This window comes from Pimephales promelas, chromosome 7 (assembly GCF_988280905.1).
Source record: "Pimephales promelas chromosome 7, fPimPro1.hap1.1, whole genome shotgun sequence".
In the NCBI taxonomy this organism is placed as follows: domain Eukaryota; kingdom Metazoa; phylum Chordata; class Actinopteri; order Cypriniformes; family Leuciscidae; genus Pimephales; species Pimephales promelas.
Window position 1 is genome coordinate 19023390 of NC_142775.1, and position 24726 is coordinate 19048115.

Here is a 24726-nt window from a genome sequence, read left to right on the forward strand (position 1 = left end):
CAGTTTTATCGGACATTATTAAAATAGCCGCCCATAGTGCACGATGCAGATCAATTTAATCCCATACACCACAGTAGTTCAGCTCACAGGAGTGTTGTGGCCACTATAAGCTCAGTGAATTAAGTAGCACTATATAGTGCTGATTTATTCCCCATGGCCAGATATTGATTGCAACAGTATCGTGTGCATCAGAAGGGGGGTCGTATTGATTACAGTGATCCTAACGAATTGCCACATACAGCGGTATGGTCACAGCTGTGATTATTGAATGGCTTTCAATATGATTTTACACACAGGTAGTTGACACATAACATGGACATGAACTGTTTTAATTCAGGTTTTCATCTGGATTTTTTTTCAGAAATAAATGACAAGTGAGATATCGCAATTTCTTTTTTTTCCTCATAGACATTTATTTGGACTTGCATCATCAAGCTTCATAATTCTCTGAGAAAAGGAGAAAATGATCTGTGCCAAATTATTAACAGTTATTAACAGTATTTATTAAAATGCTCAGAGAAACACCTGAAACAAAGGTCAATTAAATAGTTCTTTAGTCTGACAAATTATATAAAAATATATATACACTACCACTATATATATCATGTCCACAGTTACACATGAAGATAAAGTGGTTCTGACAAAAAAGCTGTTGCATATTGTCCTGTAATGAAACATGTGTCCAACAACACACAGCCACAGCACAAGTGTCATATTCTATCATCACTCACACTTTGTTATCCCTGATGTTATGCATTGAGCCAAAATGTCATCAAGGTCAAGCTGTAATTCAGCTTGACAGCAAGCAATGTGTGCAGCCAATCATAAAGCCACATATCAGATAGATTAGATATTTCTCAGGGGCCAAGCAACACATACTGTGTGTTTGTTCATGACTGTGTGAATGTGTGAGTATAATTTGTTGTCTTGACAAAATATCTATGTCAACAGATTATTTATTTTTTTTACAAGAGATTTTTGGTGTAGGTGGAGGAGGAAAGTAGTGGGGCTCTCTCTTCCTGTGCCCTGGATGATGAGCTGAATGTTTAGTTTTAATAAGGGGTTGTCTTGAAGCAGTCTTCTCCAAACCACAATGGAACAATAAAGAGTGCAGGGCCACACACAAGTCAGACATGGAATCAGAATCACTCAGACACATCCCTGCATTGCTAACAATCCCTAATCTGTTAGTTTTTTGCCTTGTTGTCCAGCTAAAGCATGTCAAGTTAATTTACTTGCAAAGTTGCACAAGGCATTAATAAATCATATGTTTTAGCTCTTCAGAAAATTATTTAAAAACAATTTGCCAGTTGAATGAACTTAAAAACAAACTATAAAAATAAACTAAAAAAAAGGTTAATTCAATATTTTATGATTAGAATTATTATTATTATTGTCTAATGCAATTTTGCTTTTATCTGGCTTATAAAAATATACACATTTTATAGGCTGTTTATCTATTCTTTCAGGGAACCCAACAAAAATGCTGATTTAAAAACATTCATTTGCAGAATGCAATATTTAAAAATATTTAATATTGTTAAATTAGTCAATGGCAGTGTCACATTTTTATATACACACTCTTAGAAGAAAAAGTTATATAAAGAACCTTAAAAGGTTCTTTCAGCGCTACGTACAGTATTTGGAACCCCTAAAAGGTTCTATAAAGAACCCTTTATAAGGGTTCAATAATGAGAACCCTTTAGGGTTCTTTGGAACCAGGAAAAGGGTCATATATGGAACCTTTTGGGTTCATTGATTAACATTTGTTTTGTCCTTTCCGGATTAAATATTTCATATTAATGACAAACATCAAGACCCTAAAATATATTTATGAATGCATGTGAATGATCACAAAATTCAAGATATGGGGGTTAGAAAATGTATATATTTATATCATTTTATGTAGGCCTAGTTAATCAATATCACAGGAAGAGTGCCATTTCAGTTTTTCTCCTCCAAAAATCAGCATGATTAAAATGGTGATATTAAGTTACTAAAACAGTTCAATAAACAATACTGTAATTACAACTACAAAATGTTGCAGAATAATGTAATATATGAATGAATAATAGCCCCTTTGTGCCAAAAGGGTTCATTCTTGTCATTATAGAACTTTGTTTTTATTATAAAAGGTTATTTGGAGTTGAGTAAACCCTATGTTACATATGTAGAACCCCAATAAACCCTTTTTTCTAAGAGTGCAGTTTAAATTACTCTTATTATAATAAGACTATAGTCCACAGATACAAGTCTATAACTCTAACAAATTACATATTTTAACACAGAAGTCCTACAGAAGTCCAAAAAATATGTTATTGTATTAAAGCGGATTAAAACAGACAATCAGAGGCTTACTAAAGTAAGTGTTGCACCGCAATTAAACATATACCCCCCCCCCCCCCCCCCACACACACACACACATAAAAATGAGTCAGACACAGGCTTCACTCACGCTGTTATCTTATGATGAAACCGTACTCATATGGTATACAAGGATGAGCCCATGAGAGAGAGAGAGAGAGAGAGAGAGAGAGAGAGAGAGAGAGAGAGAGAGAGAGAGAGAGAGAGAGAGAGAGACTGCTGGGAGCTGCTGTGTGTTGACAGTTATATTTCCCTGTTGGGGAAAATTCACTTACTTGAATTGGCACTGGCCCCTGGTCTGTAATTCACTCCACAAGAGCATTCTAAACTGGAAGCCAGGGTGATTAATGGAAAGGAAATAGAAATATAGGAATTGACTGATTAAACCAAGGGGCTCTGGGAGCCATGCGTATATGTATTTGTATGGAAGTGTGTGTGTGTGTGTGTGTGTGTGTATAAATTAGGAGAGAGAGTTTAGTACTGCTCTGCTCTTATTAGTACAACTGGGATTTTGCCTCATGCTTTCAGCCTATATTTTCTGAGGGGTATTAATTAATGGTCTGAAGGCTTTTGAGCACTTCAGGGAAATTGAACAAACCAAAGGAGATTGGTTAGGCCTAGATTAACCAGGTAACTTGGGTGGGATGTGTGTTTTTCAGGCATCATTAGGTACTGCGTACTATTTCTCAACAAGCCGTGAATGACTATGCATCCCGACATCCCATTAAAAGACGGGACTCTGCACCCACCAAATCACTTGCCAACATATTTTACAGGTTAATCATAAACGCTTTTTACTTAAATTTTAACAAAGTCAACACTTCTAAAATAATGTGTTAAGTTACAGCGCAATGAGCCGTAACCTCGAACAAGGAGAAACCACGTTTGCATATCCGTTGGAGGCTCATGCAACTAATTTTATTAAGTGACCCTGCCATTAGCATGTAGTCCGTTGACTTGAGGAGATATCAGCTCAGCTGCTCTGACAAAGTGGAGGGAGGCATCATAAAAAATGATAGCTATAATGGAGTATAATGGAGCTGGTTTGATGGTTGGTTTGATACACATTCTGGACGGTTTGTCCATGTTGAGTATTTGCATGGGCCGGTGGACAACTGACTGACCCTGTCCATCTTATTCAAATGCAATGATGAACCCATTAATCATTAATGATTTCAAATGAAAAGACTTTTCTCGTAAACAGCACATGGCGACTATTCAAAATTATGCTATATACACTTGATCAGTGGATAGAGCAGTGGATGGAATTTATGATATCCACTTTAATATTTAAAATGTTTAATATTTAAAAACTGCTTTGCAGGTCTGATGATTCCAGTCTTCTGCGTGGTGGAGCAGATGGATGGAGGGATGATATCAGATGGAGAGAGCCGGGAGGAACACGCTGAGTTTGTGCTGGTCAGGAAGGACATCCTTTTCACTCAGCTTGTTGAGACTGCACTTCTCGCCCTTGGCTACTCACATAGTTCTGCAGCACAGGCACATGGTGAGTGCATGTTCAACAGAGTTAATGAATTTACGTCTACAATTTTATTAAAAAAAAGAAGGAAAAAAAAAAACTTATAAGAACTTCTACTTCCATTTCCAGAAGCAATATCAGATATTTTAACATTTTATGATTTACTATTTAATCGAGCTGCCAAAACGTTTTTACAAAAGTCTCTTATAGTTTACAATAATTTAATTATATATATATATATATATATATATATATATATACAGTATATATATATATATATATATATACAGTATATATATATATATATATATATATATATATATATATATATATATATATATATATATATATATATATTAAGAGTTCAGATGCAAAAGCCTCTAAGTGCCATTTGAAATTTTCTTCTATAATGATAATTTTTATCAAGCTTGTATATTTAAGTTCAGTGATTTCACTTAAATGGCAATGATAATTACCTATTAATTGTTATTTAAGTGAAATTACTGAACTTAAATATACAAGTTTGATAAAAAAAATCATCATTAAAGAAGAAAATTTCAAATGGCATTTAGAGGCTTTTGCATCTGAACTCTTCATATATATATATATATATATATATATATATATATATATATATATATATTCATTAAATAATATTCATTAAATAAAAGGCAATTTAAGTTTGTAACTTGCCTGAAAATGTATATAATTTAAATGTACAAAATGTAATTGAATAGAAATGACATTAAGGTACACTTTAGTTTACTATAAATGCTTGTCAGTACATTCGACAATTGAATTTGAATTGAATTAATTTAAACTATAACAAATTTTCATTTAATTGCAAATATCATGCAGTAGTTACGTTTCCGAAAGCATTACATTCAGTTTGCAAGTAATTAGATACATTTAAATTATATTATTTCAGTAATACGTGCGCTTTTTAAAAGTATTCTAAAGTGTACATCTTTTTCATTGAGGAAGCGCTTTACAATAAGATTCATTCATCATCACTAGATAATGTATGAAATATGCATAACAAAAATATTTATTAATAATATATATATATATATATATATATTGATATCTTAATTATATATTGTTTTTCAATATTTATTAATCTAGTTTAATAATAATTCACAAATACTGTTTGTTGTTGATAACTGGCATTCATTCAGAGTAGATGTTCATTTATTCTAAACAGAACGATAATGTTATGTTTATTTATAAATTAAAATAAGATTATGATTTAGATTAACTAATGTGAATGAAATGGAACTTACAGAAAAGTGATCATAATCATATTTATATTATGATGCATTTTACCTGTATCATTCCAAAATACATCAGGCAATATGTTAGGCAGTATACAGTATGGAACAGTATGCAGGGAGTAAAACACTAGTATGCTATTCCAGTACAGTTCAGAGCTATTAGAGTGGCAAGTAGAGCTAGGAGGAGGTCTGGTTGAAGAGATGTTGACAGGAGAATATACAGTTTTGGGCTTATGTGTCTGAGAACACTGAGGAGGAAGGGCTTTTGCTCAACATAACTAAATCACAGACAGTCTGAAAATCTCATTAAAAAAGAACAAAGGAAATGTCGAGGCAAAGAATGCGGTACTTTCACGTCACCAAAAGATGCGTGTGAACTATATTTGTGTGTATGTGGTATTTGTGGGAATGCATATTTGTGTCTGCTCGAGGTCTTTGTACTCACATAGTATGTGTCCGTTTTCTGTGTGTGTTTGTGTGTGTATATGGAGAATGTTTATGAGTATGTGGGCCAAAGAAGCAACATAATGCTTTACTTTATTGTTGTGCACATGATTGTCATCTCCCAGAAGATTGAGAGTTTACTTGTATTCTGTGAAGTTTGAAGAACATTTAAAACGGTCATTGCTTCATGTTGATCCACGGTAACAAAAGACATCACGATTTACTTCATAGGTTGAGCATTTGGCTTTTATGTGAACTTATTTTTTTGTAGTGTTAGTCACAGTTCACGTTCTGTCTAGTAAGAAGTTTGTTGTGTGATTTGACGGTGCTGCGTATTATTGAAAGGTTTTTTAAAAGTTTAGAGAGCGAAAATTTAAGGCCACGTTTCAACCTTTAATTAAACGATCGTTTAAGTCAGGCTGATGAAATGTCTGCTACGTTTTTTGTAGTGATTGTAGTTTTTAAAATTGAATGCTGCGTGGTTGTGTTTACAAGTGTGACTGCAGCTTGTTATTCAAAATAATGTTAAATAAGCCTCCTTTCTCTTTTTGTGACGACTAAATATAAACAGTAACGAAAACAGGAAAAAAAAGACATTAGTCACTCGCAGGTCAACAGCGTGTCTTTAAATTCACTCAAAGCACTCCCTTTAGAGATTCCTTTGAAGAGCCAAAAACAGGATCAATATGTTACCCACACAGCGACTCCTTAAGCCATTTGCGTAACCTCCAAAAATACCAAAATGTGCTTTAAAATTAAACAAGTATGCAAATTGATAGAAGCGGCGTTATGATTGGAAAGGCAGAATAGTCCTGTCTGGCCCACACAATGGCGCCACATCTGTGAGGAAGTCCCAGACGTTGCTCCTCTGAACGCAGAAACACGAGAGGTCACCTCTGCACGGTTGCAAAACAATATCAAAATGACACGGAGGAGGAGAGAACAGCAGTGGGAAACAAACCATTTAGACTCAATATAATCCACACACCCCCTTACAGTCATCAGTTCAGATGAGGCCAGATAAAAGAAAAGGTGAAGGACACGGCTAAAAGAGCGCTCGCTCACGCACTTACTATGCGCCGACTTCAATGTAGTCCTAAAATGAGCGGAGAATGAGCGATAGAAGGAAAGAGGGAGAGCTCTCCTCTCAAATGAATACTTTTTGTTTTTAAAGCAAGCGTTTATGTTAAATGAATAATTTCTGGCTTAAATTATACATTTTTTCCTCTGCGGTTCACAACCAAAATTACACAGAGTCCCATCTATTTTCTCCCTGTTTGAATTGTGTCCTGCATAGCTCTCTCGTAGTGGTATATTTAAGCTCCTCTCCCAGCACCGCTGCCTTTCTTTAATTAGCCTGACCAGTAATTAACTGGGAGATATTGTTTATTTCAATTATAAGGGTCTGAGTACTTTTATAGAATTGTATGGACAGACCTGTACTTTAAGGCTTCAGACAATTAACAGTGGTGACGGATTACAGCGCTAGCGCATTGTTGTGTTGCCACGTTTGACGTGCAGCCACAACAGGTCGAACTGGGGCAGTTTGATGAAAATACGCTCTGTTGCCTGATAGAGGCCGAACCGTCACTTCTTTAAGTAATGACAATTAACTTATTTCCACTTTTAATGTAGACATTTGAAGAAACGATTTACTTATAGGGATAGGCCACCCAAAAAATGAAGATTCGGAGATAATTTGCATCATTTTGTTCGAAACCTCTATGCTTTTTCACCATGGAAAATTACAGGGGGATTCTTGAAGAATATTTAGGTGATGATCTATCTCAGTCTTCAACAAATCCTTTGATATACTTAGATTTATGACCAAAGTGAGTAAGCCTTCCATCTGCCATCTGACACACCTGGCAGCCAATCAGAAACAAGTCGGTTCTGCCATTGTTGTTGCAGCCATTTCTTTCCCAGACAAACTTTCAAACCCGCATGTCCTTCCAAATATATATTTTTCTTTCTTTTTTTCAAACAACATTGGACCTCAATGACTTTCATTGTACAAAAAGCACCCAGACATTTTTTTTTTAAAAAAATCTGTGCTTCACACATGTTTGGGTGAGCAAATGATGACCACATTTCATTTTTGGTGAATCCCTTTAATTGGGTCCCCAAAAAGATAATTTATGGATTTCCAACAAAATACTGATATAACAGATTTAAGATGCTTATATTATGATATTATAGTAAAACCAAAACCATAATACATTCTGAAAGTATTTCTGTAGGCCTGCCGTTCCTGTTTTATCATTTCCTGTGTGTATTACTAATGATTGATAATGACACCATAGAGATGTTTTTCACAAGTGAGGCGTCCCTTCCAATGGAGTCAAATCGTTCAGAGCGGCAAGCATTAGGAGTTCAGTGCATCTATCCAAACTAGCTCTGCCGAAAAGAGTATGTGTGCTAGGGAACATTTTCAGACTGTGTGTGAGGTAGCGTTTGTGTGTGCGAGTGTGTATGGATGGATACACATAAGCTTTAGCCAAGCCACCAGCCAACCACATGAAAGCCCAGCACTGGGAGGAGGAATTTTAATGTGGCAATGGGAACAATGGTTTGTACTGGGGGAGGAAAATGACAAGGAACAGAGTCTTTCCAAGTTAAAAATGATTCATTAATGACATTACCACAGTCTCTGTATGATGCCTGCTCATACTGTAAATAGGCATACATTTTACCGCTTTTTATTGGAACAGAGCTCATTGCTTTTTTTCAGATTGGTTGCAGTGAGCTGTCTGTTCAACATTGAATGGAGTAAACTCGCTGGTGTTCAGGGCTTTTGAAATGTTCGACAGCAGTTGAAATGGATCACTTACATTGAGAGCATAACTTAAAGGGACAGTTCACCCAAAAATTTAAATTAGCCCATGATTTACTCACCCTCAAGTCATACTATGGATATATGACAGACATTCCTCTTTCAGACGAATACAATCAGAGTTGTCTTGTGAAGTCTCAAGTAGTGTAGTGCGTCATGGCGTATTGTAAATATCAGCAGTAGGTTGCATTACTTTCATAAGTTGTGCTTGAATCTAAGCGGAATCCGTATGTTCGTTTGGCCAGAAGCTAGTTATTTTACTTTCTAAAGTTTAAAATATGGATATTTTTCTTACACAAACGTATCGCTGCTTTTCAGAAGGCCTTTATTAACCCCCGGAGCCATGTGGGTCACTTGTATGCTGGATAGATGCACTTTTATGGACTTCTCAAAACAGAGATGGCCATTCACTGCCATTATAAAGCTTGGAAGAGCTAGGACATGTTTTTTTTTATGTTTTTTTAATATAACTCAGATTGTATCGTTTGAAAGAAGAATGTCATATACACCTGGGATGGCTAATTTTCATTTTTGGGGGAACTATCCCTTTAAAGTACATTTAGAGCATATCAGTTCAGTCAAATTTGATGACACTGCTCAAAGTTGGAATCATCTGTCTTATATGTCTTGAATACTCAAGAAGTCTGTTGTGGGCATATATTCAGCATTGCACAATAAGACAAAACAGCAGTGTTCCTCAAAAATCATAGCAAAACCAGTAATATAAACACAGACTTGAAGAAGGAGGACAGATCTAAAGGTGGGCGGGGCACAATCACACAAATTGTCTTCATCTGTCTGACTTGCCTCTCTTCTTTAATTCACTGTCTGGGGAATACATCTCCACAAATACCTTTAGAACAAAGACTAGAAGATTGTGTCTCAGAGGATAGAAGTTCACTGTAGTTAAAAGGGTCACCAGCAGGGACGGCCTGTCATGTTGTGGTTCTCTAGGGTCCAACATACAGTACATGGAGATGAATGCGGGATGAATGCATGAAATTATGGATTTAATTATAAATGAAATATTATGAAACAAATGCATAGCAAGTCTAACAGTGATTACATTATAACGTTTAATGTTTAAAACACTTTTGGATGACAGAAACAGCATCTGTTAAAGCATAAGGCTTGTCACACTTTCTCAAGAATAATATGGGGAAGGAATTCAAGCACTGCTGATGACAAATACTGTATGAGAAGCTAGATAAATCTGGATAAATCTGTTTTATAATGTCTGTGAGAAATTATATTGATTAAATATGTATTAATATTTTGTCAATATTTTTATTAACTTTATTTATGCATATTTTTTGTACCATATTTCTTGCTTACATGTTTTACTGAATGCACACTTTTCTTTATTTGCAAAAAACTTGTCTTTTTATTTGTATGTACCACACTGTAAAAATGTATTTACAGTGAAATAAATATACTAAAATGTATTTGAAATACATTATTTTATGCTAAGTATGCTTCAAATATATTTACATATTTATGTACTTTATATAAATACCCTGAAATTGTACTTTTAGTATACTAAATTTATATACTTAAAATCTGCTAAATTGTACCTAACTTTGTACTTAATGCACTTATGTTATCCAGAACAGTGCTGAAGTACAATGTATTGTGCTAAAGTGAAACTATTCCAAGTATACTTTAGGTACACTTTAAATATCTTGCATTTAAAGACTGATATTATACAGAGATCATAGGCCCTGTTTAGATTCTGACACTGCAAAGCTGCCACATAAGCAGCAAACAGCCAATAGGGGCAGAAAACAGTGGAATGGGTCACACAGAATGTCTTGTTATCGCTAGTCAAAAAACAAACCCTGAACTAAGAGAAACAATGGAGCCCTTGCATATTTACCAAAGCAGTTTCTGTCAAAAATGAATTCATTCAATCAGTATTTAGTGGCAGCACTGGCATGGCAATACAGTGTCTGGATGGAGGTAAGTGATCCATCAGCATGTCTGTGTGTGATTGAGCAGCTGGAGCTCTTCAGATGACACAAACAGCCTAAAGGCAAGCACACAAAAAAAAAAAAAACTACAGAAGAGAGAGAAAGAGAGGGAAGCTGGGTAGCGTCTGGGTCTCATTTAGTGGATAGTAATGTGATTAGCATTGTTTAGTTTTCACAGCTTCAGTCAGTCCTTCTTAAGACCACGGGAAATACTTTTGTGCAAGTGTTTGTGGGTGTGGATGTGTTTTGTATATCTATTCATTGCACACCATTGGTTTTTGGTCAGGTTCACGTCCTGTTGTCGGATATGTTGAATATATACATTCGCACAAGGGATGTACATTGACCACACATGCACACGAGCAGTGCGTGTTGAAAAGTGTTTACGGGCGCGTGCAGTGTTTGGAAAACGGTTAATAATGCAGTGAGCACAGGGTCCAGTTTACATGTACAGCGCATCTTGACAATGATTGCGACATCTGGAAATAAATAGAGCGGAGGCATAATAGATTCAGCTAATTCATTTTTAATAGCACAGTGTGGTTCTTGGAAAAAAATTATGGCACCCTCAGTAGATGCCAAGCGCTGCTGCTTAGGTTTTATCCTCACCCTGATCTTTTAACCTTCAGCTTCAGTATCATTTAAATCATTTATGTCAATGAAGAAAATTTAAAGGTGAATGCACTGAAATTGCCCTAAAAATACATTTGAAAAGTTAAAAAGTCTAAAAAGATGATCACTGCTTGACTTTTGGTAGTTTACTCTCATTTTTATTGTGTTTAATAATAGTTAAACACATCAAAACATTTCTCATTAACCATTAAAGGGATAGGTAACTCAAAAATGCTATCATCTTCTACTCATTTACTCTAATGTTATTCCAAACCTGAATTGCTTTCTTTTCTAATTGGAACACAAAAGAAGATATTTTGTTAATTTTAGTTTTTTTTTTTTGTCAACACTATAATAGCCAGTGAGGTCCAATGTTATTTGCAACTACTCTTTCACTGCATGAGTTGTGTTGTGCAGAAGAAAAAGAGTCAGATTGACAATGACACGAGGACAGAATTGTCATACTTCCACGAACTATCCCTTTAAAATGGGAAGCAATTGACGTACCTTCACCCAGGTCGTAGTGGGATGGCCTTAGTTACCTGGAGTATTTACAAAACAATCAGATCAGGCATCGTTCATAAATATGGCTTTGTCTCACAATGACACCCCGATTACAGATTACGCTTCAGTCATAAATGCTCGTCTCTTCCTTTGCACAACAAGAGGCATTTATAACAGTCAATTTGGGTTAATCATACAATCATTGACCTGTGTTTATGATGGCCCATTAATGGAGGGTGGGGGGGAATTGGGGGTGGACGTAATTGTCAGAGGCTGCGATGCGCTAGACGAGTGCCTGCTTCCTATATATACTCCTCGGTTATAAAACATCCACAGGCGCCCCTTGGGCCCGTAGTTATTGGTGTGGCCCTCAGTATGCATGAGAGATGCTTCTTCCTGACCTGATGATAAGTATTTAATAGATAAAGCCTTATCATTGGTGTTATTGTTCCTTTGCTGTCTGCTTTTATAGCACAAGATGAAGCACCACAGAAAACAAGAAGTGAGGAAACAAAGTCCTCTGAAATGTGTGTTTTCCAAATTGTTTGATGAAATAACCCACAGGTAGTCTAAATTATTTCGCAAATGACTTCCCACTATGCTTCCTTGTCACTTAAATACCTTATGTATAATCATATATTTCGCCATATGCAGTCAATCATGTTGGTTTCCCACCTACATCAATCCCCTCTTTACAATCACTCCTTGTTCCCTGTCTTTCAATCATCATGTTTTGTATGCCCGCTAATGTTGATTTTTGCTCTAAGTGGGTGCTGGTGTGATGATGTAATGTGCCAGCTTTGGTTCTGGTTTGGTGGAGCTGCCTACTCAGTGTAGTGGAGCCCCTCCTAACTTATTCTCTTATTGAGATTTCATTACAGCCATCATTGACATGAGGCCATCTCTGATGATGTCATGGAAATATGCTACACAAATTTGCGGCACAATGAGATCAAGTGGGGTTAATCGACTCCCGCTCTCTCTCTCTGCTTCCTTCTTACAGGCATTATTAAGGTGGGCCGCTGGAACCCCCTGCCCATCCATTACCTGACAGATGCTCCAGAGGCAACAGTTGCTGATATGTTGCTGGACGTTTACCACATGGTCACGCTACGCATCCAGCTACAGAGGTACGAGACCACAGAGCACTCTTAATCCTTTCCCCACCATTGACTGACATTTCCATCATTTGTAGGACAACACTTCCCAGCCATTGATGGAAATTACAGACTTTCCATGTTTTCACTGTTATAAGATAGGGGGCGCTATAAAGCATCTTCTGAAAGAGGTCAGAATCTCCTGATCAAAACACAGCAAAAGAAGAAGCAGAGACAACTGGCGATATCATATGTAAAACAACCTAATCATCAACATAACAATTCTTCGTGGGTTTTGATGGACTCGATCTACTCCTTCTGTGTTTTGATCATCATTGTGAATCCCATCTAGACGCTTTGACAAAAGCACTATTTTCTCAGCTTTTTGCTACATAATAAAAGAATGCATGAAGCTAGAAAAGCAACTTTTTTCAAAAACGCTGGCAGGGAAAGAGTTAAAAATAAAAGTATTTCAAAAGTCCCTTGGTTCTGCTGAGACCCCTCTGAATATCAATAATCTTAATGGTTGTATGTTTTTTTTTTAAATAAATAAATAATATATTTTATTTATTTATAAAAAAAAAACTGATAGGCCTATATATATATATATATATATATATAATTTAAAACTTTTTATGAATATTAAATATATTATAAAATATATTATATTTAAAGGAGCTGTATGCAAGAAATTTATTTCAATTAATCATACATTTTCCCTGATATGTCACTAGACATTAAGAAATCATGTTCATTTCAAATACTTATATCACTGACAACAGTTGTCCAGCCAGGATATTGTCATTTAAAAAGTGAAGTCGCAGCCCTTGACTGGTGTTGATGTTGTCATTTTGTGTTTTGTTCTGATGCTCCACCCTCCACCGATCTACCAATCACGGACTCTCTAGTGTTGCAGCATTTGGGTTGCCAGCTCTTCTCTAGTGACCACAGCTGCTGATATGAATATTTCAGAATCGGATAAAACAAAAACAAAAATTCTAACATTGTGAAACCCTCCAAAACTCGATGTGAATCCGAAATACTTTGTTAGAAAGTCCGAAATAAATAATTAACAGAAAAAAAAAAGAAAAAAAACTCACTGTGTAGGACTTGTCACTTGCAATTGGAAGCTTCTTGTAGCAGCCTACATTCCTGCTGGAACCTGCAGCATATCTAGCAAACTCGAGTCATGGAGGAAGGCGGGGATACGCCCTAATTTGACCACAATCTTTCATACAGCTCCTTTAATACAAATTATTAAGTGTTATACTATATCTTGTATTATTGCTATTTTTTTTCTGTGCATTGAGGAAACACGTACAAAAGTTTCCGTTTTCAATATGTATTGTAACATTTCAAGTGTCCAGATAATTAGGGCATTATTTTTATTTTGTCAATAATAGATCTGTTTGGGTAATAATGCAAATTAGCTAATACTTATTTATTTATGCACCGTTTAAACTTGTTAACAAACAATTTCGAAAAACTTGTAATACAGTTTTAGTTTGTCTTGATGAAAGTAATCAACTCAGTGATTTTCATGATGATATCTAAAGGTTACATTTTTACCCTTTTCACGTGAGAAAAAGAATGAATAGGCGAATGAATGGGATATATTTGGGTCTTTTTCGAAACGTTCCCCTAATGGGATTCTTCTGGGATTTTTTTTCCTTACTCAGGACATATTGAGGATACAAAATCAGTTGAGTTTGCTTCTGTTGCAATTTGTTCAACCTTTTTTCATAAAATGACTTGACTATGTTGAGCAAGCATCTAAAGCTCTGTGCATATATAAGAACAGGAGATACTGTAGGCCAAGGTCAAATTTTATCTGCACTTTTTCAATGAGCTCTTTCATGCCTACTGATTGCAGCTTACTTCTGGGGAAATAAACATAGGCTTCAAAAAAGATGATTGTAGGCATTGTGTAGTTGTGTACTATCCAGGTTTGTTTCCCTGTATCTTCATGATTATATTATTGTTGACCTGGCCTGCTGCATGGTTTATTGATTTGGAATTGAAGATGATTACGTTCATGGAGGGATGAGTAATAATGTTTTATGTATACAGCTTTTCAAAACTGGAGGACCTCCCATCAGAACAGTGGAACCACGCTACAGTACGCAACGCCCTCAAAGAACTGCTCAAAGAGATGAACCAGAGCACCCTGGCCAAAGAATGTCCACTCTCACAGGTACAATTGCTACCCATTTTTTTTTTTTTTTCAAATCCAACAGACAAAGATTTGGCTTTAAGAGGATTTGTAAAACATGTCATTTAAGATGATATTTAAAACATATCCTCCAGGTACAGTACATCTATGCCAAAACGACCAACTTTAGCAGTATAACACATAAGGAAGTGTTAGGCTCAATATTGCACAGTTGTTCCAATCTATAGCGTCAGTACATGCTTAATGTAGCCTAAATTGTCTTAGAGTGTTTCATTCATTTCCCCGCATTCATGGGCCATTTCTAAAACCCAGAAATGACTTCACCATGATAGAGAGAGAGTATGCGTGTGTGTCTATGTGGGTGTGCATCCGAGATTCTTGCTGTGCTCATTTCCAAGTAAGCAAGCAATCTTTGAGATTTATGTGATATCTGTGCATGATGTGTTTAAGTGGAGCTCTGTGTGGGTGTTGATCCTCATATCAATTGTTTGCATATGTGTGTGGCTCTTCATCTCTACTTGTGTCATTGCGGCTTGAAGCTTGTCGCGGCATTCGCGATCAGCTTTGCCTGGGTGGCTTTCCGCAGCAATGTGTTTTATAGGCCATTTATCATTGCAATTTTAAGATCTTGACCATGTGTGTTTATTTCCGTTATCCTCTATCGTTACTCCTATTTCTTCCTTTCTGACCTCTCTCATTTCTTGGACTTTTTCCAGAGTATGATCTCCTCGATAGTGAATAGTTCCTACTATGCTAACGTCTCAACTGCAAAATGCCAAGAGTTTGGTCGCTGGTACAAGAAATACAAAAAAATTAAAGGTAAGGCTTGTGATAATTACTTTTTTGGTTATATTTTTGTTATATGGTAAAACAAGTGGGGAAAAAAGGCTAAGCTGACTTCAGCACAGCAGAGTAGGTATTACATTTGATGAAGAACTATTTGATGAAGTAACCATTAAAAACTATGTTCTATGTAGTATGAATATGTATAATTTGAATGAAAGCCGGACATACTATATCCATCATGTTGTCCACTATCAACTGTCAATTGACCACATATCCACTGTCAATTGACTTACCGACTCCTGAGTAGTAAACTGGCCCTTAAATGTTCACTTCAGAATTTCGCCTATCATCTGGGTACTTTGTCAAGCAATAGGTCGTCCACATACTTTTTGACTCTTGTTTTGTGAATACTATGAATTCGGACATACTACTCTTTTCAACACATTGTTCTTCGCCTACTATATAGGCGGGAAATAGTCATATTCAGACACAGTGAATGCGTTTTTTTTTTTTTTTTTTAATGAGATGTCCTATTTCTAGCGTGGTAAGGTGTTCAGGGTCATGAGCAAGTCTTGAGCTTTGTGCTGCGTTTTATACATTATCTCTTAATGACTCCTTACACAGGATGGGGTAACCTAAGCCTCCTCACTTCTTAATAGAAACCACTGTTTCTTCCCCCAAAATTCAGCAGGGGGTCTCCAGCGGCAAGTCCTACTGGGAGTTGCCCCACAGCTCCGCTGTTTAAGCCTCTTAGCATCCAAATGCCTGTGACAATTTTCCTCCTCTCGTTGCCTCTTCAAAAAGTGAAATAATTACACAGCAGGACAGATCAAAGTGGGGGCTAAACCCCAAGTGCAGTGAGAGAGTGAGCGCCAACAAAGAATAAAGCGATCCTCTGCACGCTGACAGAGTAAGTGGTGTTGAGTTACACCGTTCCCCCTCCATTAGTTCTGCTCTTTGCCTCCCAGAGCTAAACACTAAGTCCGCATTGCCAGATGTGTGTGCCAGTGCGGCGAGACCCCATTGGATAACTCGCGTGTCAGTCATACGATTGTAAGCCGAAGTTGTAAAACTTTCTACTCATGAAAGAATGTGGCTGTTTTATTGTAAGCGTAAGTGAAAGCTTTTGTCATTTACCATGTGTTCCTTCTGTCTGTTTTAGGGGATTATTTGTGGCAGGGGCGGGAGAGCTCGGAAATCAAGGGTAAGCGTCTACATTTTGATGGTTGTTTGGGAAAAGACTACAGAATTTGTTCTTGTGTCTGATACGCATATCCATCCCTCTATACAGTCGAAAGGGACAGTATTGCTGACTTCTGTGTATTAGCCCAGCGTCCGCCCCCTCACCTGTCTGGTCTGGCACAGCTCGGTCCGTTGAACAGCACCAGCTCTCTTGTGAAAGCTGGCTCAGGAGAACCTCAGAATTCAGCCCAGTCTCAGCCTCCATCCCAAGGCCAGCCGCAAGTTCCATCATCTCATGGGCAGCTCCATCACAGTCCTCCATTACGGCCACAGGTGCCTCCTCCACCTCCGCCTGCCTCCTTGCAACCTCTTTTGGCACCTGGAGGGATTCTCTCACCCCAGCTCAGTCCACAGCTGGTGAGACAGCAGTTAGCCATGGCCCATCTTATCAACCAGCAGCTGGCCGTCAGCCGCCTCCTGCATCAGCACCCGCAGGCTCTTAACCAGCAGTTTCTCAATCACCCACCCATCCCGCGGCCTAGCAAGTCTGGTGGCCCTGGAGAACCCGGGTCCAACCCCTCGGCTGCAGAAGTCTCATCTGATATCTACCAACTGGTGCGCGATGAGCTGAAAAGGGCCAGTGTCTCGCAGGCAGTGTTCGCTCGAGTTGCCTTCAACCGTACACAGGTACAGTTCCGACAGCATGGTGCTGAAATAGTACACAGGATGGAGACAGTTCAAAGAACGTACACTAAGTATAATAGAGAACTTCTTCAGAACATACCAATCACTTGGGTGGGGCAATGTATTGAATATTCATGATGTTTTCGTAATGATTTGGCTTGTGTAACATGAATATTACAATGCACTTTTTAATTGTAATGGTCTTTTTGTAAAGACTAATGCAAAGTACATAAATATTGAGAAATATATTGAATGTCAGCAAACATCTATCACAAAAAAAGATTAGCACAATATAATATCTATAAGGTTTATTGCTAGCCCTGGTCACTATCCCATATACAGACTAAGTTATGTACAAATCAGGACTAATCAAGTTTAATTTGGCACTGAACTAAATACAAGAGGATCATCAAGGTGTCAAAGTTGTTCTGTTGGAGGTTTCAGATCAATGAGTCGCTTTGAGCGTGTCAGTGGTATCCAGAAGTTTATACACCCTCTCAGCGAAAAACACACCTGGTGAATTCACAGTCACTGCAGGTCTAAATTGTGTTCAATTACATCCAAACATCGTGCACAGTCAGTCAAAGTGTGGGTAGAGAGTCCTACATGGTGCAGGTGAAGTAACTGCAAAAATGTGTTACAAAATGCTTCCTCTGTGCTTACGTATGTGTTTATGTGTGTACACCAGGGCCTGTTGTCAGAGATCTTGCGAAAAGAGGAAGACCCACGCTCGGCATCTCAGTCCTTGCTGGTGAATCTCAAAGCGATGCAGAACTTTCTGAACTTACATGAGAGCGAGAGGGACCGCATTTACCAGGAAGAGCGAGAACGCAGCATGAACCCCCCTGTGAGTCTGCCCCCAAGCACAAACCCCAGCCCTGGGGGCGTCCGCATCTCTCAGGTACCCACGATCTCACACTTGACTAGGTTCAGCCCCCTACAAATCCCTCTTCCCCTGTTGCATTTGTGTGTATTATTGTCCCTCTGTAAAAATACCTGAAATCTTTTGTTGTGTCTGATTCTGAATTGTTTATCTGTAGGCCTATGAGATTGCTTTTGTTTCTTGTCTGAACTCATGTGATCTATTTACTTGTTTTGTTTGGCTTACACTTAATTGTTTTTTTTTTTTAATCCGTATCCGTATTGTTATACAGCTAAGTTTTTTTTTTTTTTTAAATACAAGAAGGCTGGAATATACTACATGACTTTTAAAATCTGAAGAGATTTTAAAATACTAGGCATCACACAAGTGCCAACTAAATAGTTATAAAAAAAAAACTGGGCTTGATATACTAAACATTCACAGTCTACCAGACTTTCAAGTTGTTCAGAACACAACAAACTCAAAATTTAGCTCAAAATATCAAACATCCGAAAATATATCCTCCGACTGGATGGAATCATAGTCTGGAGCTAATAAATTTGAGTCTGTGCTTATGTGATACCTCAAAATCAGTCATAAGTTGCACAGGTATATTTGTGGCAATAGCCAACAATACATTGTATGGGTCAGAATTATTTTTTTGCCAAAAATCTTTGGGAGAGTTTTCTTTTTTTGCCAAAAATCTTTGGGAGATTAAGTAAAGAACATGTTCCATGAAGATATTTTGTAAATTTCCTACCGTATATATATATATATATATATATATATATATATATATATACGGTAGGAAATATATATATATATATATATTTGTGAGTGGATGCAGCAAAATTGAGGACTTTATTTGGACAACTTGCGCCATTTTTTCAATATTTAGAATAGTTTTGCACTCTCAAATTCTAGATTTGAAAATAGTTGTACCTCGGCCAAACATTGTCCTATCCTAACAAACCATACATCAATAGAAAGCTTATTTATTCAATCTAATCTTCAATTTCAAAATGGACTCTAATGGATGGTTTTGTGGTACAGGTTCACAAATGCTATTATATCATGTATATAAATATAAATTTTTATTCACAGAATTTTGCATTATTAAATATTAATATGTTAAAATATTAATATGTTAATTCCAACTGCCCCAAATCTGCTGAGTGGCTCTGATTTTTGGCAACTAGCATCAACTAGTCTGGCAAAAATCTGGACAAAAGTCATGTAGTGTATTCCAGCCTTAAGTCAGTGTTTTTACCGCAGCTATTATTCTAGTATGATGTACATTATATGGAATATTAATACATATTGACATACTGAGAATAACAATTTGGATAATTCACTTAAACAACCACTATGACTTTCAAGAAAGACCCTCTAAGCTAGCGTATATCAGATTGCTACCTTCCTATTGCTAATGTCACACCATACCTCCCAATGCAGAAAGTGTGGGAGCGCAGCATTGATGAACAGTTAACTCCTGACGCGTGGGCATCTATTTGGAAGAATAAGACCAAAATCACAAACTCGGTGAGGATTACATCATCACTCACTTAATTTCCTCATTGAGTGTACCTCATCCGAGACTTCCATGATCTGTCTGAGTAGGCATTACACTTTTCCAATTTTGAAAATAAATGCTCAATAAGTCAAGCTACTGCATAAGGTCAAATTTATACGGTTCATACTAATGTTTGTTAGAGATTACAGGGTTCACACACCAATTAAAACTTCAGGTTCACAAGCTCTTGTCCTTGATTCTCTAAAATGACAAATTCTGGAAAGCATGGCTTTGCTCCTGTCATGGCATGTTTATATTAAATGACCTGGAACCTGGTGCGTGGACTTGCTTGTATGAAGTATGCATCTGCTTCCAACCTCAGGACCATTGGTGAATGAACCCATGCAGATAATAAAAATCCTCCTGATACGAGAACAAAGTTCTCATTCTTTGGTCTTTGGGAATGTGGTTGTGTATTATCATTACTATTATGTCTGTATGTGTTTATCTTGCAATCGTTTTTACTGGGGAATGTGAGATTACTTGCCTGTGCCTGCAGCGCAACTTCAAACATTGAATGAGAAAACACACCACTCTAAAATCAATACACCATACTTCAAACATGTACTACAAAGAGTTTACTTATGGATGCTTTAATGATTTATCTGCTAAAATCTCAGTACATTGTAGGTACAAACAAGGCAAGGGTCTGAAATATCATCCATGAATGTTTACAGTTACAATTTCAGTATGAATATATATATCTAACCAATCTGTCTTCTTTGTTACTTTTAACTTTGACCGCTGGACCCTCACAGTCCAAGACTTGTGGTCCTAACCCCGACCTTTCCCTGAAACTGGAGCCACTGGTTAACATCACCTCAACCGTCTACGATGAAATCCAGCAAGAGATGAAACGCGCAAAAGTGTCTCAGGCACTTTTTGCCAAGGTGGCAGCCAATAAGAGCCAAGTAAGAACTGATTCAGTAATTATTTACACATTTTCACGTAATTGTTCATAATCCTGACCTGTTTCCATCCATTCATATACATATAAAACATAATGGCAAAACTAAACCTTCAACTGAACTAGCTAGTTCTAATTTCGGTTAACTATTTTCAAATGACAAATACACAGACTTCTACTTTTCAAGGACATCTTATACATAAGTTTCCATTCTATGTCATTGTGCTGGAGAAATGAATCAACTTGGTATCTTCATATGATAATTGTTAATACATTTAATGCATTTAATAAAAAGTGTACACTGTAAAAGTGAGGTTGGTTACTTGAGGTGCTTTCAGGTGCTTCTGCTTTTGATGGATTTATGAACTTATATAGCTTATTGAGGGACCCTTTTATATATATAATTTTAAAAAATCTATTTTTGTGTGCTTATATTGAAGGCTAGGACATTTGAGACCATGATTTCAATGTGATTTGTTTTATTTTGAAAAGACTAAGCTCACACTTAGCTTACATGTTCTTTTCTCAGTCAGTGTAGGGGAAGTAACGGTGTCCGTCTCCGTCTGTGGAGTAATTTATATCTGATTCTGGCGCGTCTCTGTAGTTGATAAACAAAAAAACATCAACATCAACAGATAGTCTGATAAATGCCTTCCATTTATTCATCTCTGGCTTACCATTCCAGATCCTGCCAAAGGATTTCAATCTTTCTTTCAGTGCTTTTCTCTTCTGTCCAATGAGTCATCGTGAATTATGTTGTGATCCAGACGTGCATGCAGTGTTCCATAGAGTGATCTGATTACTGTCCTCATTCCTTTTACATTGACACTTGTTCCCACATAGCTATATAAAGAATGCAGAATATTGTGACTATATGTCAAACAAGTGCAATAGTCAGTGCTTTTGAGGCCTTTAAAATCTCAAATATTTTGTTTTATAAGCTTTAAGCTTATTCATAAAGTTGTCCCGAGTCCAAAATTAACACCTGGCAAAACCCACTTCTTATTTGCTTTGGTGAGCAAATAAAAAGAGCAATTTCAATTTCTATTTTCCTTTGCCATACATAAAAAATAAATGCAAAAATATTAAGCACCGCACCTGTTTTCAACATTCCTAATGATAAGAAATGTTTCTTGAGCTGTAAATGAGCATATTCGAATGATTGTTGATCAAATATGCAGCCTTGGGGACATTTCTTCTGAACAGTAGTGGATATCTATGTATCCGTGTATCTATCTGTCTATCCATCCATATATCCAATTGTTTTAAATTCACTTTTCATTGACAGGTATAGAAAAACGTTAATGGCCACATTGTCTTGAGTGCAAAGGACAACAATGATACTGTAGTTCTTTAATTTTCTTTTAGCTTATTCTTTAGCTAGAAAAGGCATTCATTTCAGAGTGTTGATAAAGATTTTTTTTTCAAACGCTATTGGACCATTTGTTTGTCTCTGTCTCATTTAGTTCAAAGAGAGATAATTGATTTAGTCAAATATGATCCCACTCCCAGCTGCGCCTAATTCTTACCATGTAATAGCCTGAGAGAGCTTTGGTCTCTGATGCTCACTTTACTGAGGAACTCTGTGTCATTGTGGCATGGCTTTGCAAGTGTGACCCCTTCATCTAAAGGCATGTTTCAGGGGCATCTTTGCTTGTTTGCGTGTATGAGATGTGTCAGCAAAGTGCTTCTCTGGTGGTGTGTGTATATATATACGAATGTGTGTGACAGATGTGGTTAGGTCTCACAGGTCTGGGGTCGGGTGGGGGGTCACGGCTGAACGCGTCCATCTGCTGCAGCTGGCCAGGAGGAGCTGAGGGAGAAGGAGAGAGAGAGAGAGATGCTCAGGTCATTAACAATGTGTGCTGGAAGAGGTTGGCTGCACACAACAGCTGGTGTCAAAGACTGGACCAGTCTAGCAGAGATAATTAAATCTTCCTAATCTCTCACCATTTCACTCTCTCTTTCACACACTCTCAGCTCTCTCAGTGCACTTGTGATGCATTGTGGTGGTACTTGTTAACTTTAGTCATAAAAAACATGAATGAGGGTTGTTTCGCGTCACATTCTGCCCATCATTCCTATTAAAGTGACATACAGTAAATGCCAAATGATTTAGTGATACTATTTAGAGATATTGTTGGAAAAAATACCTTCAGCTAACAAGATATGCAATGAACCCTTTTTCTTTCTTTAGGGTTGGCTATGCGAGCTGCTTCGCTGGAAAGAGAGTCCCAGCCCAGAGAACAGGACTCTCTGGGAGAACCTGTGTACTATCAGGAGGTTTCTGAGCCTTCCGCAGACAGACAGGGATCTTGTGTATGAAGAAGAGTCCCGTCATCACCACAGCGAACGGCTGCACACTGTACTACACTTGCCCACTGATCCTCAGGTGAGTTTTTTGAAACATCAAATTGCATACTTCCAATACATATGGCAAAAGAAAACAGTTGAATGTGGCATTCGCACTGCTGGATGGTCATATTTTGAGAAATGAAATGTTACATGATTCCTCTCTGTACAGATAGGCCGTTTATTAAATGTTCATTTTGATCTTCTATAACTTTCTGATGACAGGCAGATGAAATGAACAAAACCACCTGCATTTATGTCAAAACCAGATATTCAGTCTATTATTCAAAAAACATATTTGTAACAATCTGACCCTAACTTTTCATTTTATTTTTCACATTTTTTTATTTTATTTTATTTTATTTTATTAGTTCTCTTTATTGCCTGTTGTGTTTTGCCCAAATATTAATATTAATATATATATATATATATATATATATATATATATATAATTTGACCCCTAAGTGTATAAGACTTTTGTGTTAAAAGTGGAGGGAAAGCGAATTCCACATAAATATTTTAAGCATAATTCTTAAGATAATATGAATGTGTGCTCATTGTGTGAATGCACACTTCTTTGAGACTTCATTTTTAATATCAGCATCATTCATGCAGCATTCCTGCCAACAGCTAATAACCCAGCACACCCCAACCTCTTTAATCACACACACACACACACACACACACACGCACACATACACAGAATTCCAAATAACGCACTACTGATTAAATGGACTTTCCCCTATGCCAGCCAGGGTCATTATAATATAGACCGTGGACACACACTTTTCCAGTATTAACATAGACACGTATTCATTCACAGTATGCACACACATCTACACACTAATACTTGTATGTAAATACATGCGCACACCAACTGCATACACATAAATCTGCAAACACTTGGATCAATGCTTTCAACCTTCTGTTAACCTATTCTTCTTTCTCACCCTGTCAGTAAAGCATTGCAGTTTAATTCACTCACAATGATTGCTGTTTATTAACATTTATTAACTTAAGTTAAGCAGCCGTATTAAGATTAAGTACTAACAAATGGAGACACAGTGACTCTCAGTTACTGTGTTTGCCCATTGCAGCTCTTTCTCTCTCGCATGCCTTCTCTTTTATGTTAGTGGAATAAACAGTCTGCTGGCAGCATGTGTTTGTGTGTAAATATACTCATGTGTTTTGGGCGCAGAAGGAAATGCCCCATTAGGACACACCCTGACAGACAGTTCCACCACAGCCCTGATATTAATAATTACGGGAAGAGAAGGAACACTCAGAAATCTCATATACACACACACGCGCGCGTGTAATGACTCAGGTTTCTTTAGAAACTCCACATGACTTTGGTCATGAACTCTTGCACAACTTTAATCATAAAAACATAAGGAAAGTCAGCATTTACTACAGCGTTATTATATTCATAATTATTTTTTTCATAGTTATTATATATATATAATTATTTGCATGTAACTACTAAATACATAATCTATATTATATATAAATATAAATATTTTATGTATGAATAACAAATTTTCTTAAATATACACATGCATGTGTGTGTGTATTTATGTATACAAAATAATTATACACAGCATACATGTAAACACAAACTTTTATTTT

The 24726-nt window shown here is 36.9% G+C and overlaps 1 protein-coding gene across 4 annotated transcripts in view; it reads left to right on the forward strand.

The window, feature by feature from the left end:
• The window catches only part of satb2 (SATB homeobox 2), a 53120-nt gene that overhangs the window by 18260 nt on the left and 10134 nt on the right, over window positions 1–24726 (forward strand). For 3 of the 4 annotated variants that reach the window (XM_089133175.1, XM_089133177.1, XM_089133174.1), the window contains 10 exons: window positions 3689–3871; window positions 12485–12611; window positions 14649–14772; window positions 15468–15570; window positions 16700–16741; window positions 16829–17406; window positions 18092–18304; window positions 19721–19807; window positions 20597–20749; window positions 22943–23137. In XM_089133175.1, the coding sequence (XP_088989301.1) occupies window positions 3689–3871; window positions 12485–12611; window positions 14649–14772; window positions 15468–15570; window positions 16700–16741; window positions 16829–17406; window positions 18092–18304; window positions 19721–19807; window positions 20597–20749; window positions 22943–23137 (1805 nt within the window). The remainder of the gene's footprint in view (window positions 1–3688; window positions 3872–12484; window positions 12612–14648; window positions 14773–15467; window positions 15571–16699; window positions 16742–16828; window positions 17407–18091; window positions 18305–19720; window positions 19808–20596; window positions 20750–22942; window positions 23138–24726) is intronic. The other variant, XM_089133176.1, reaches the window with a different exon arrangement.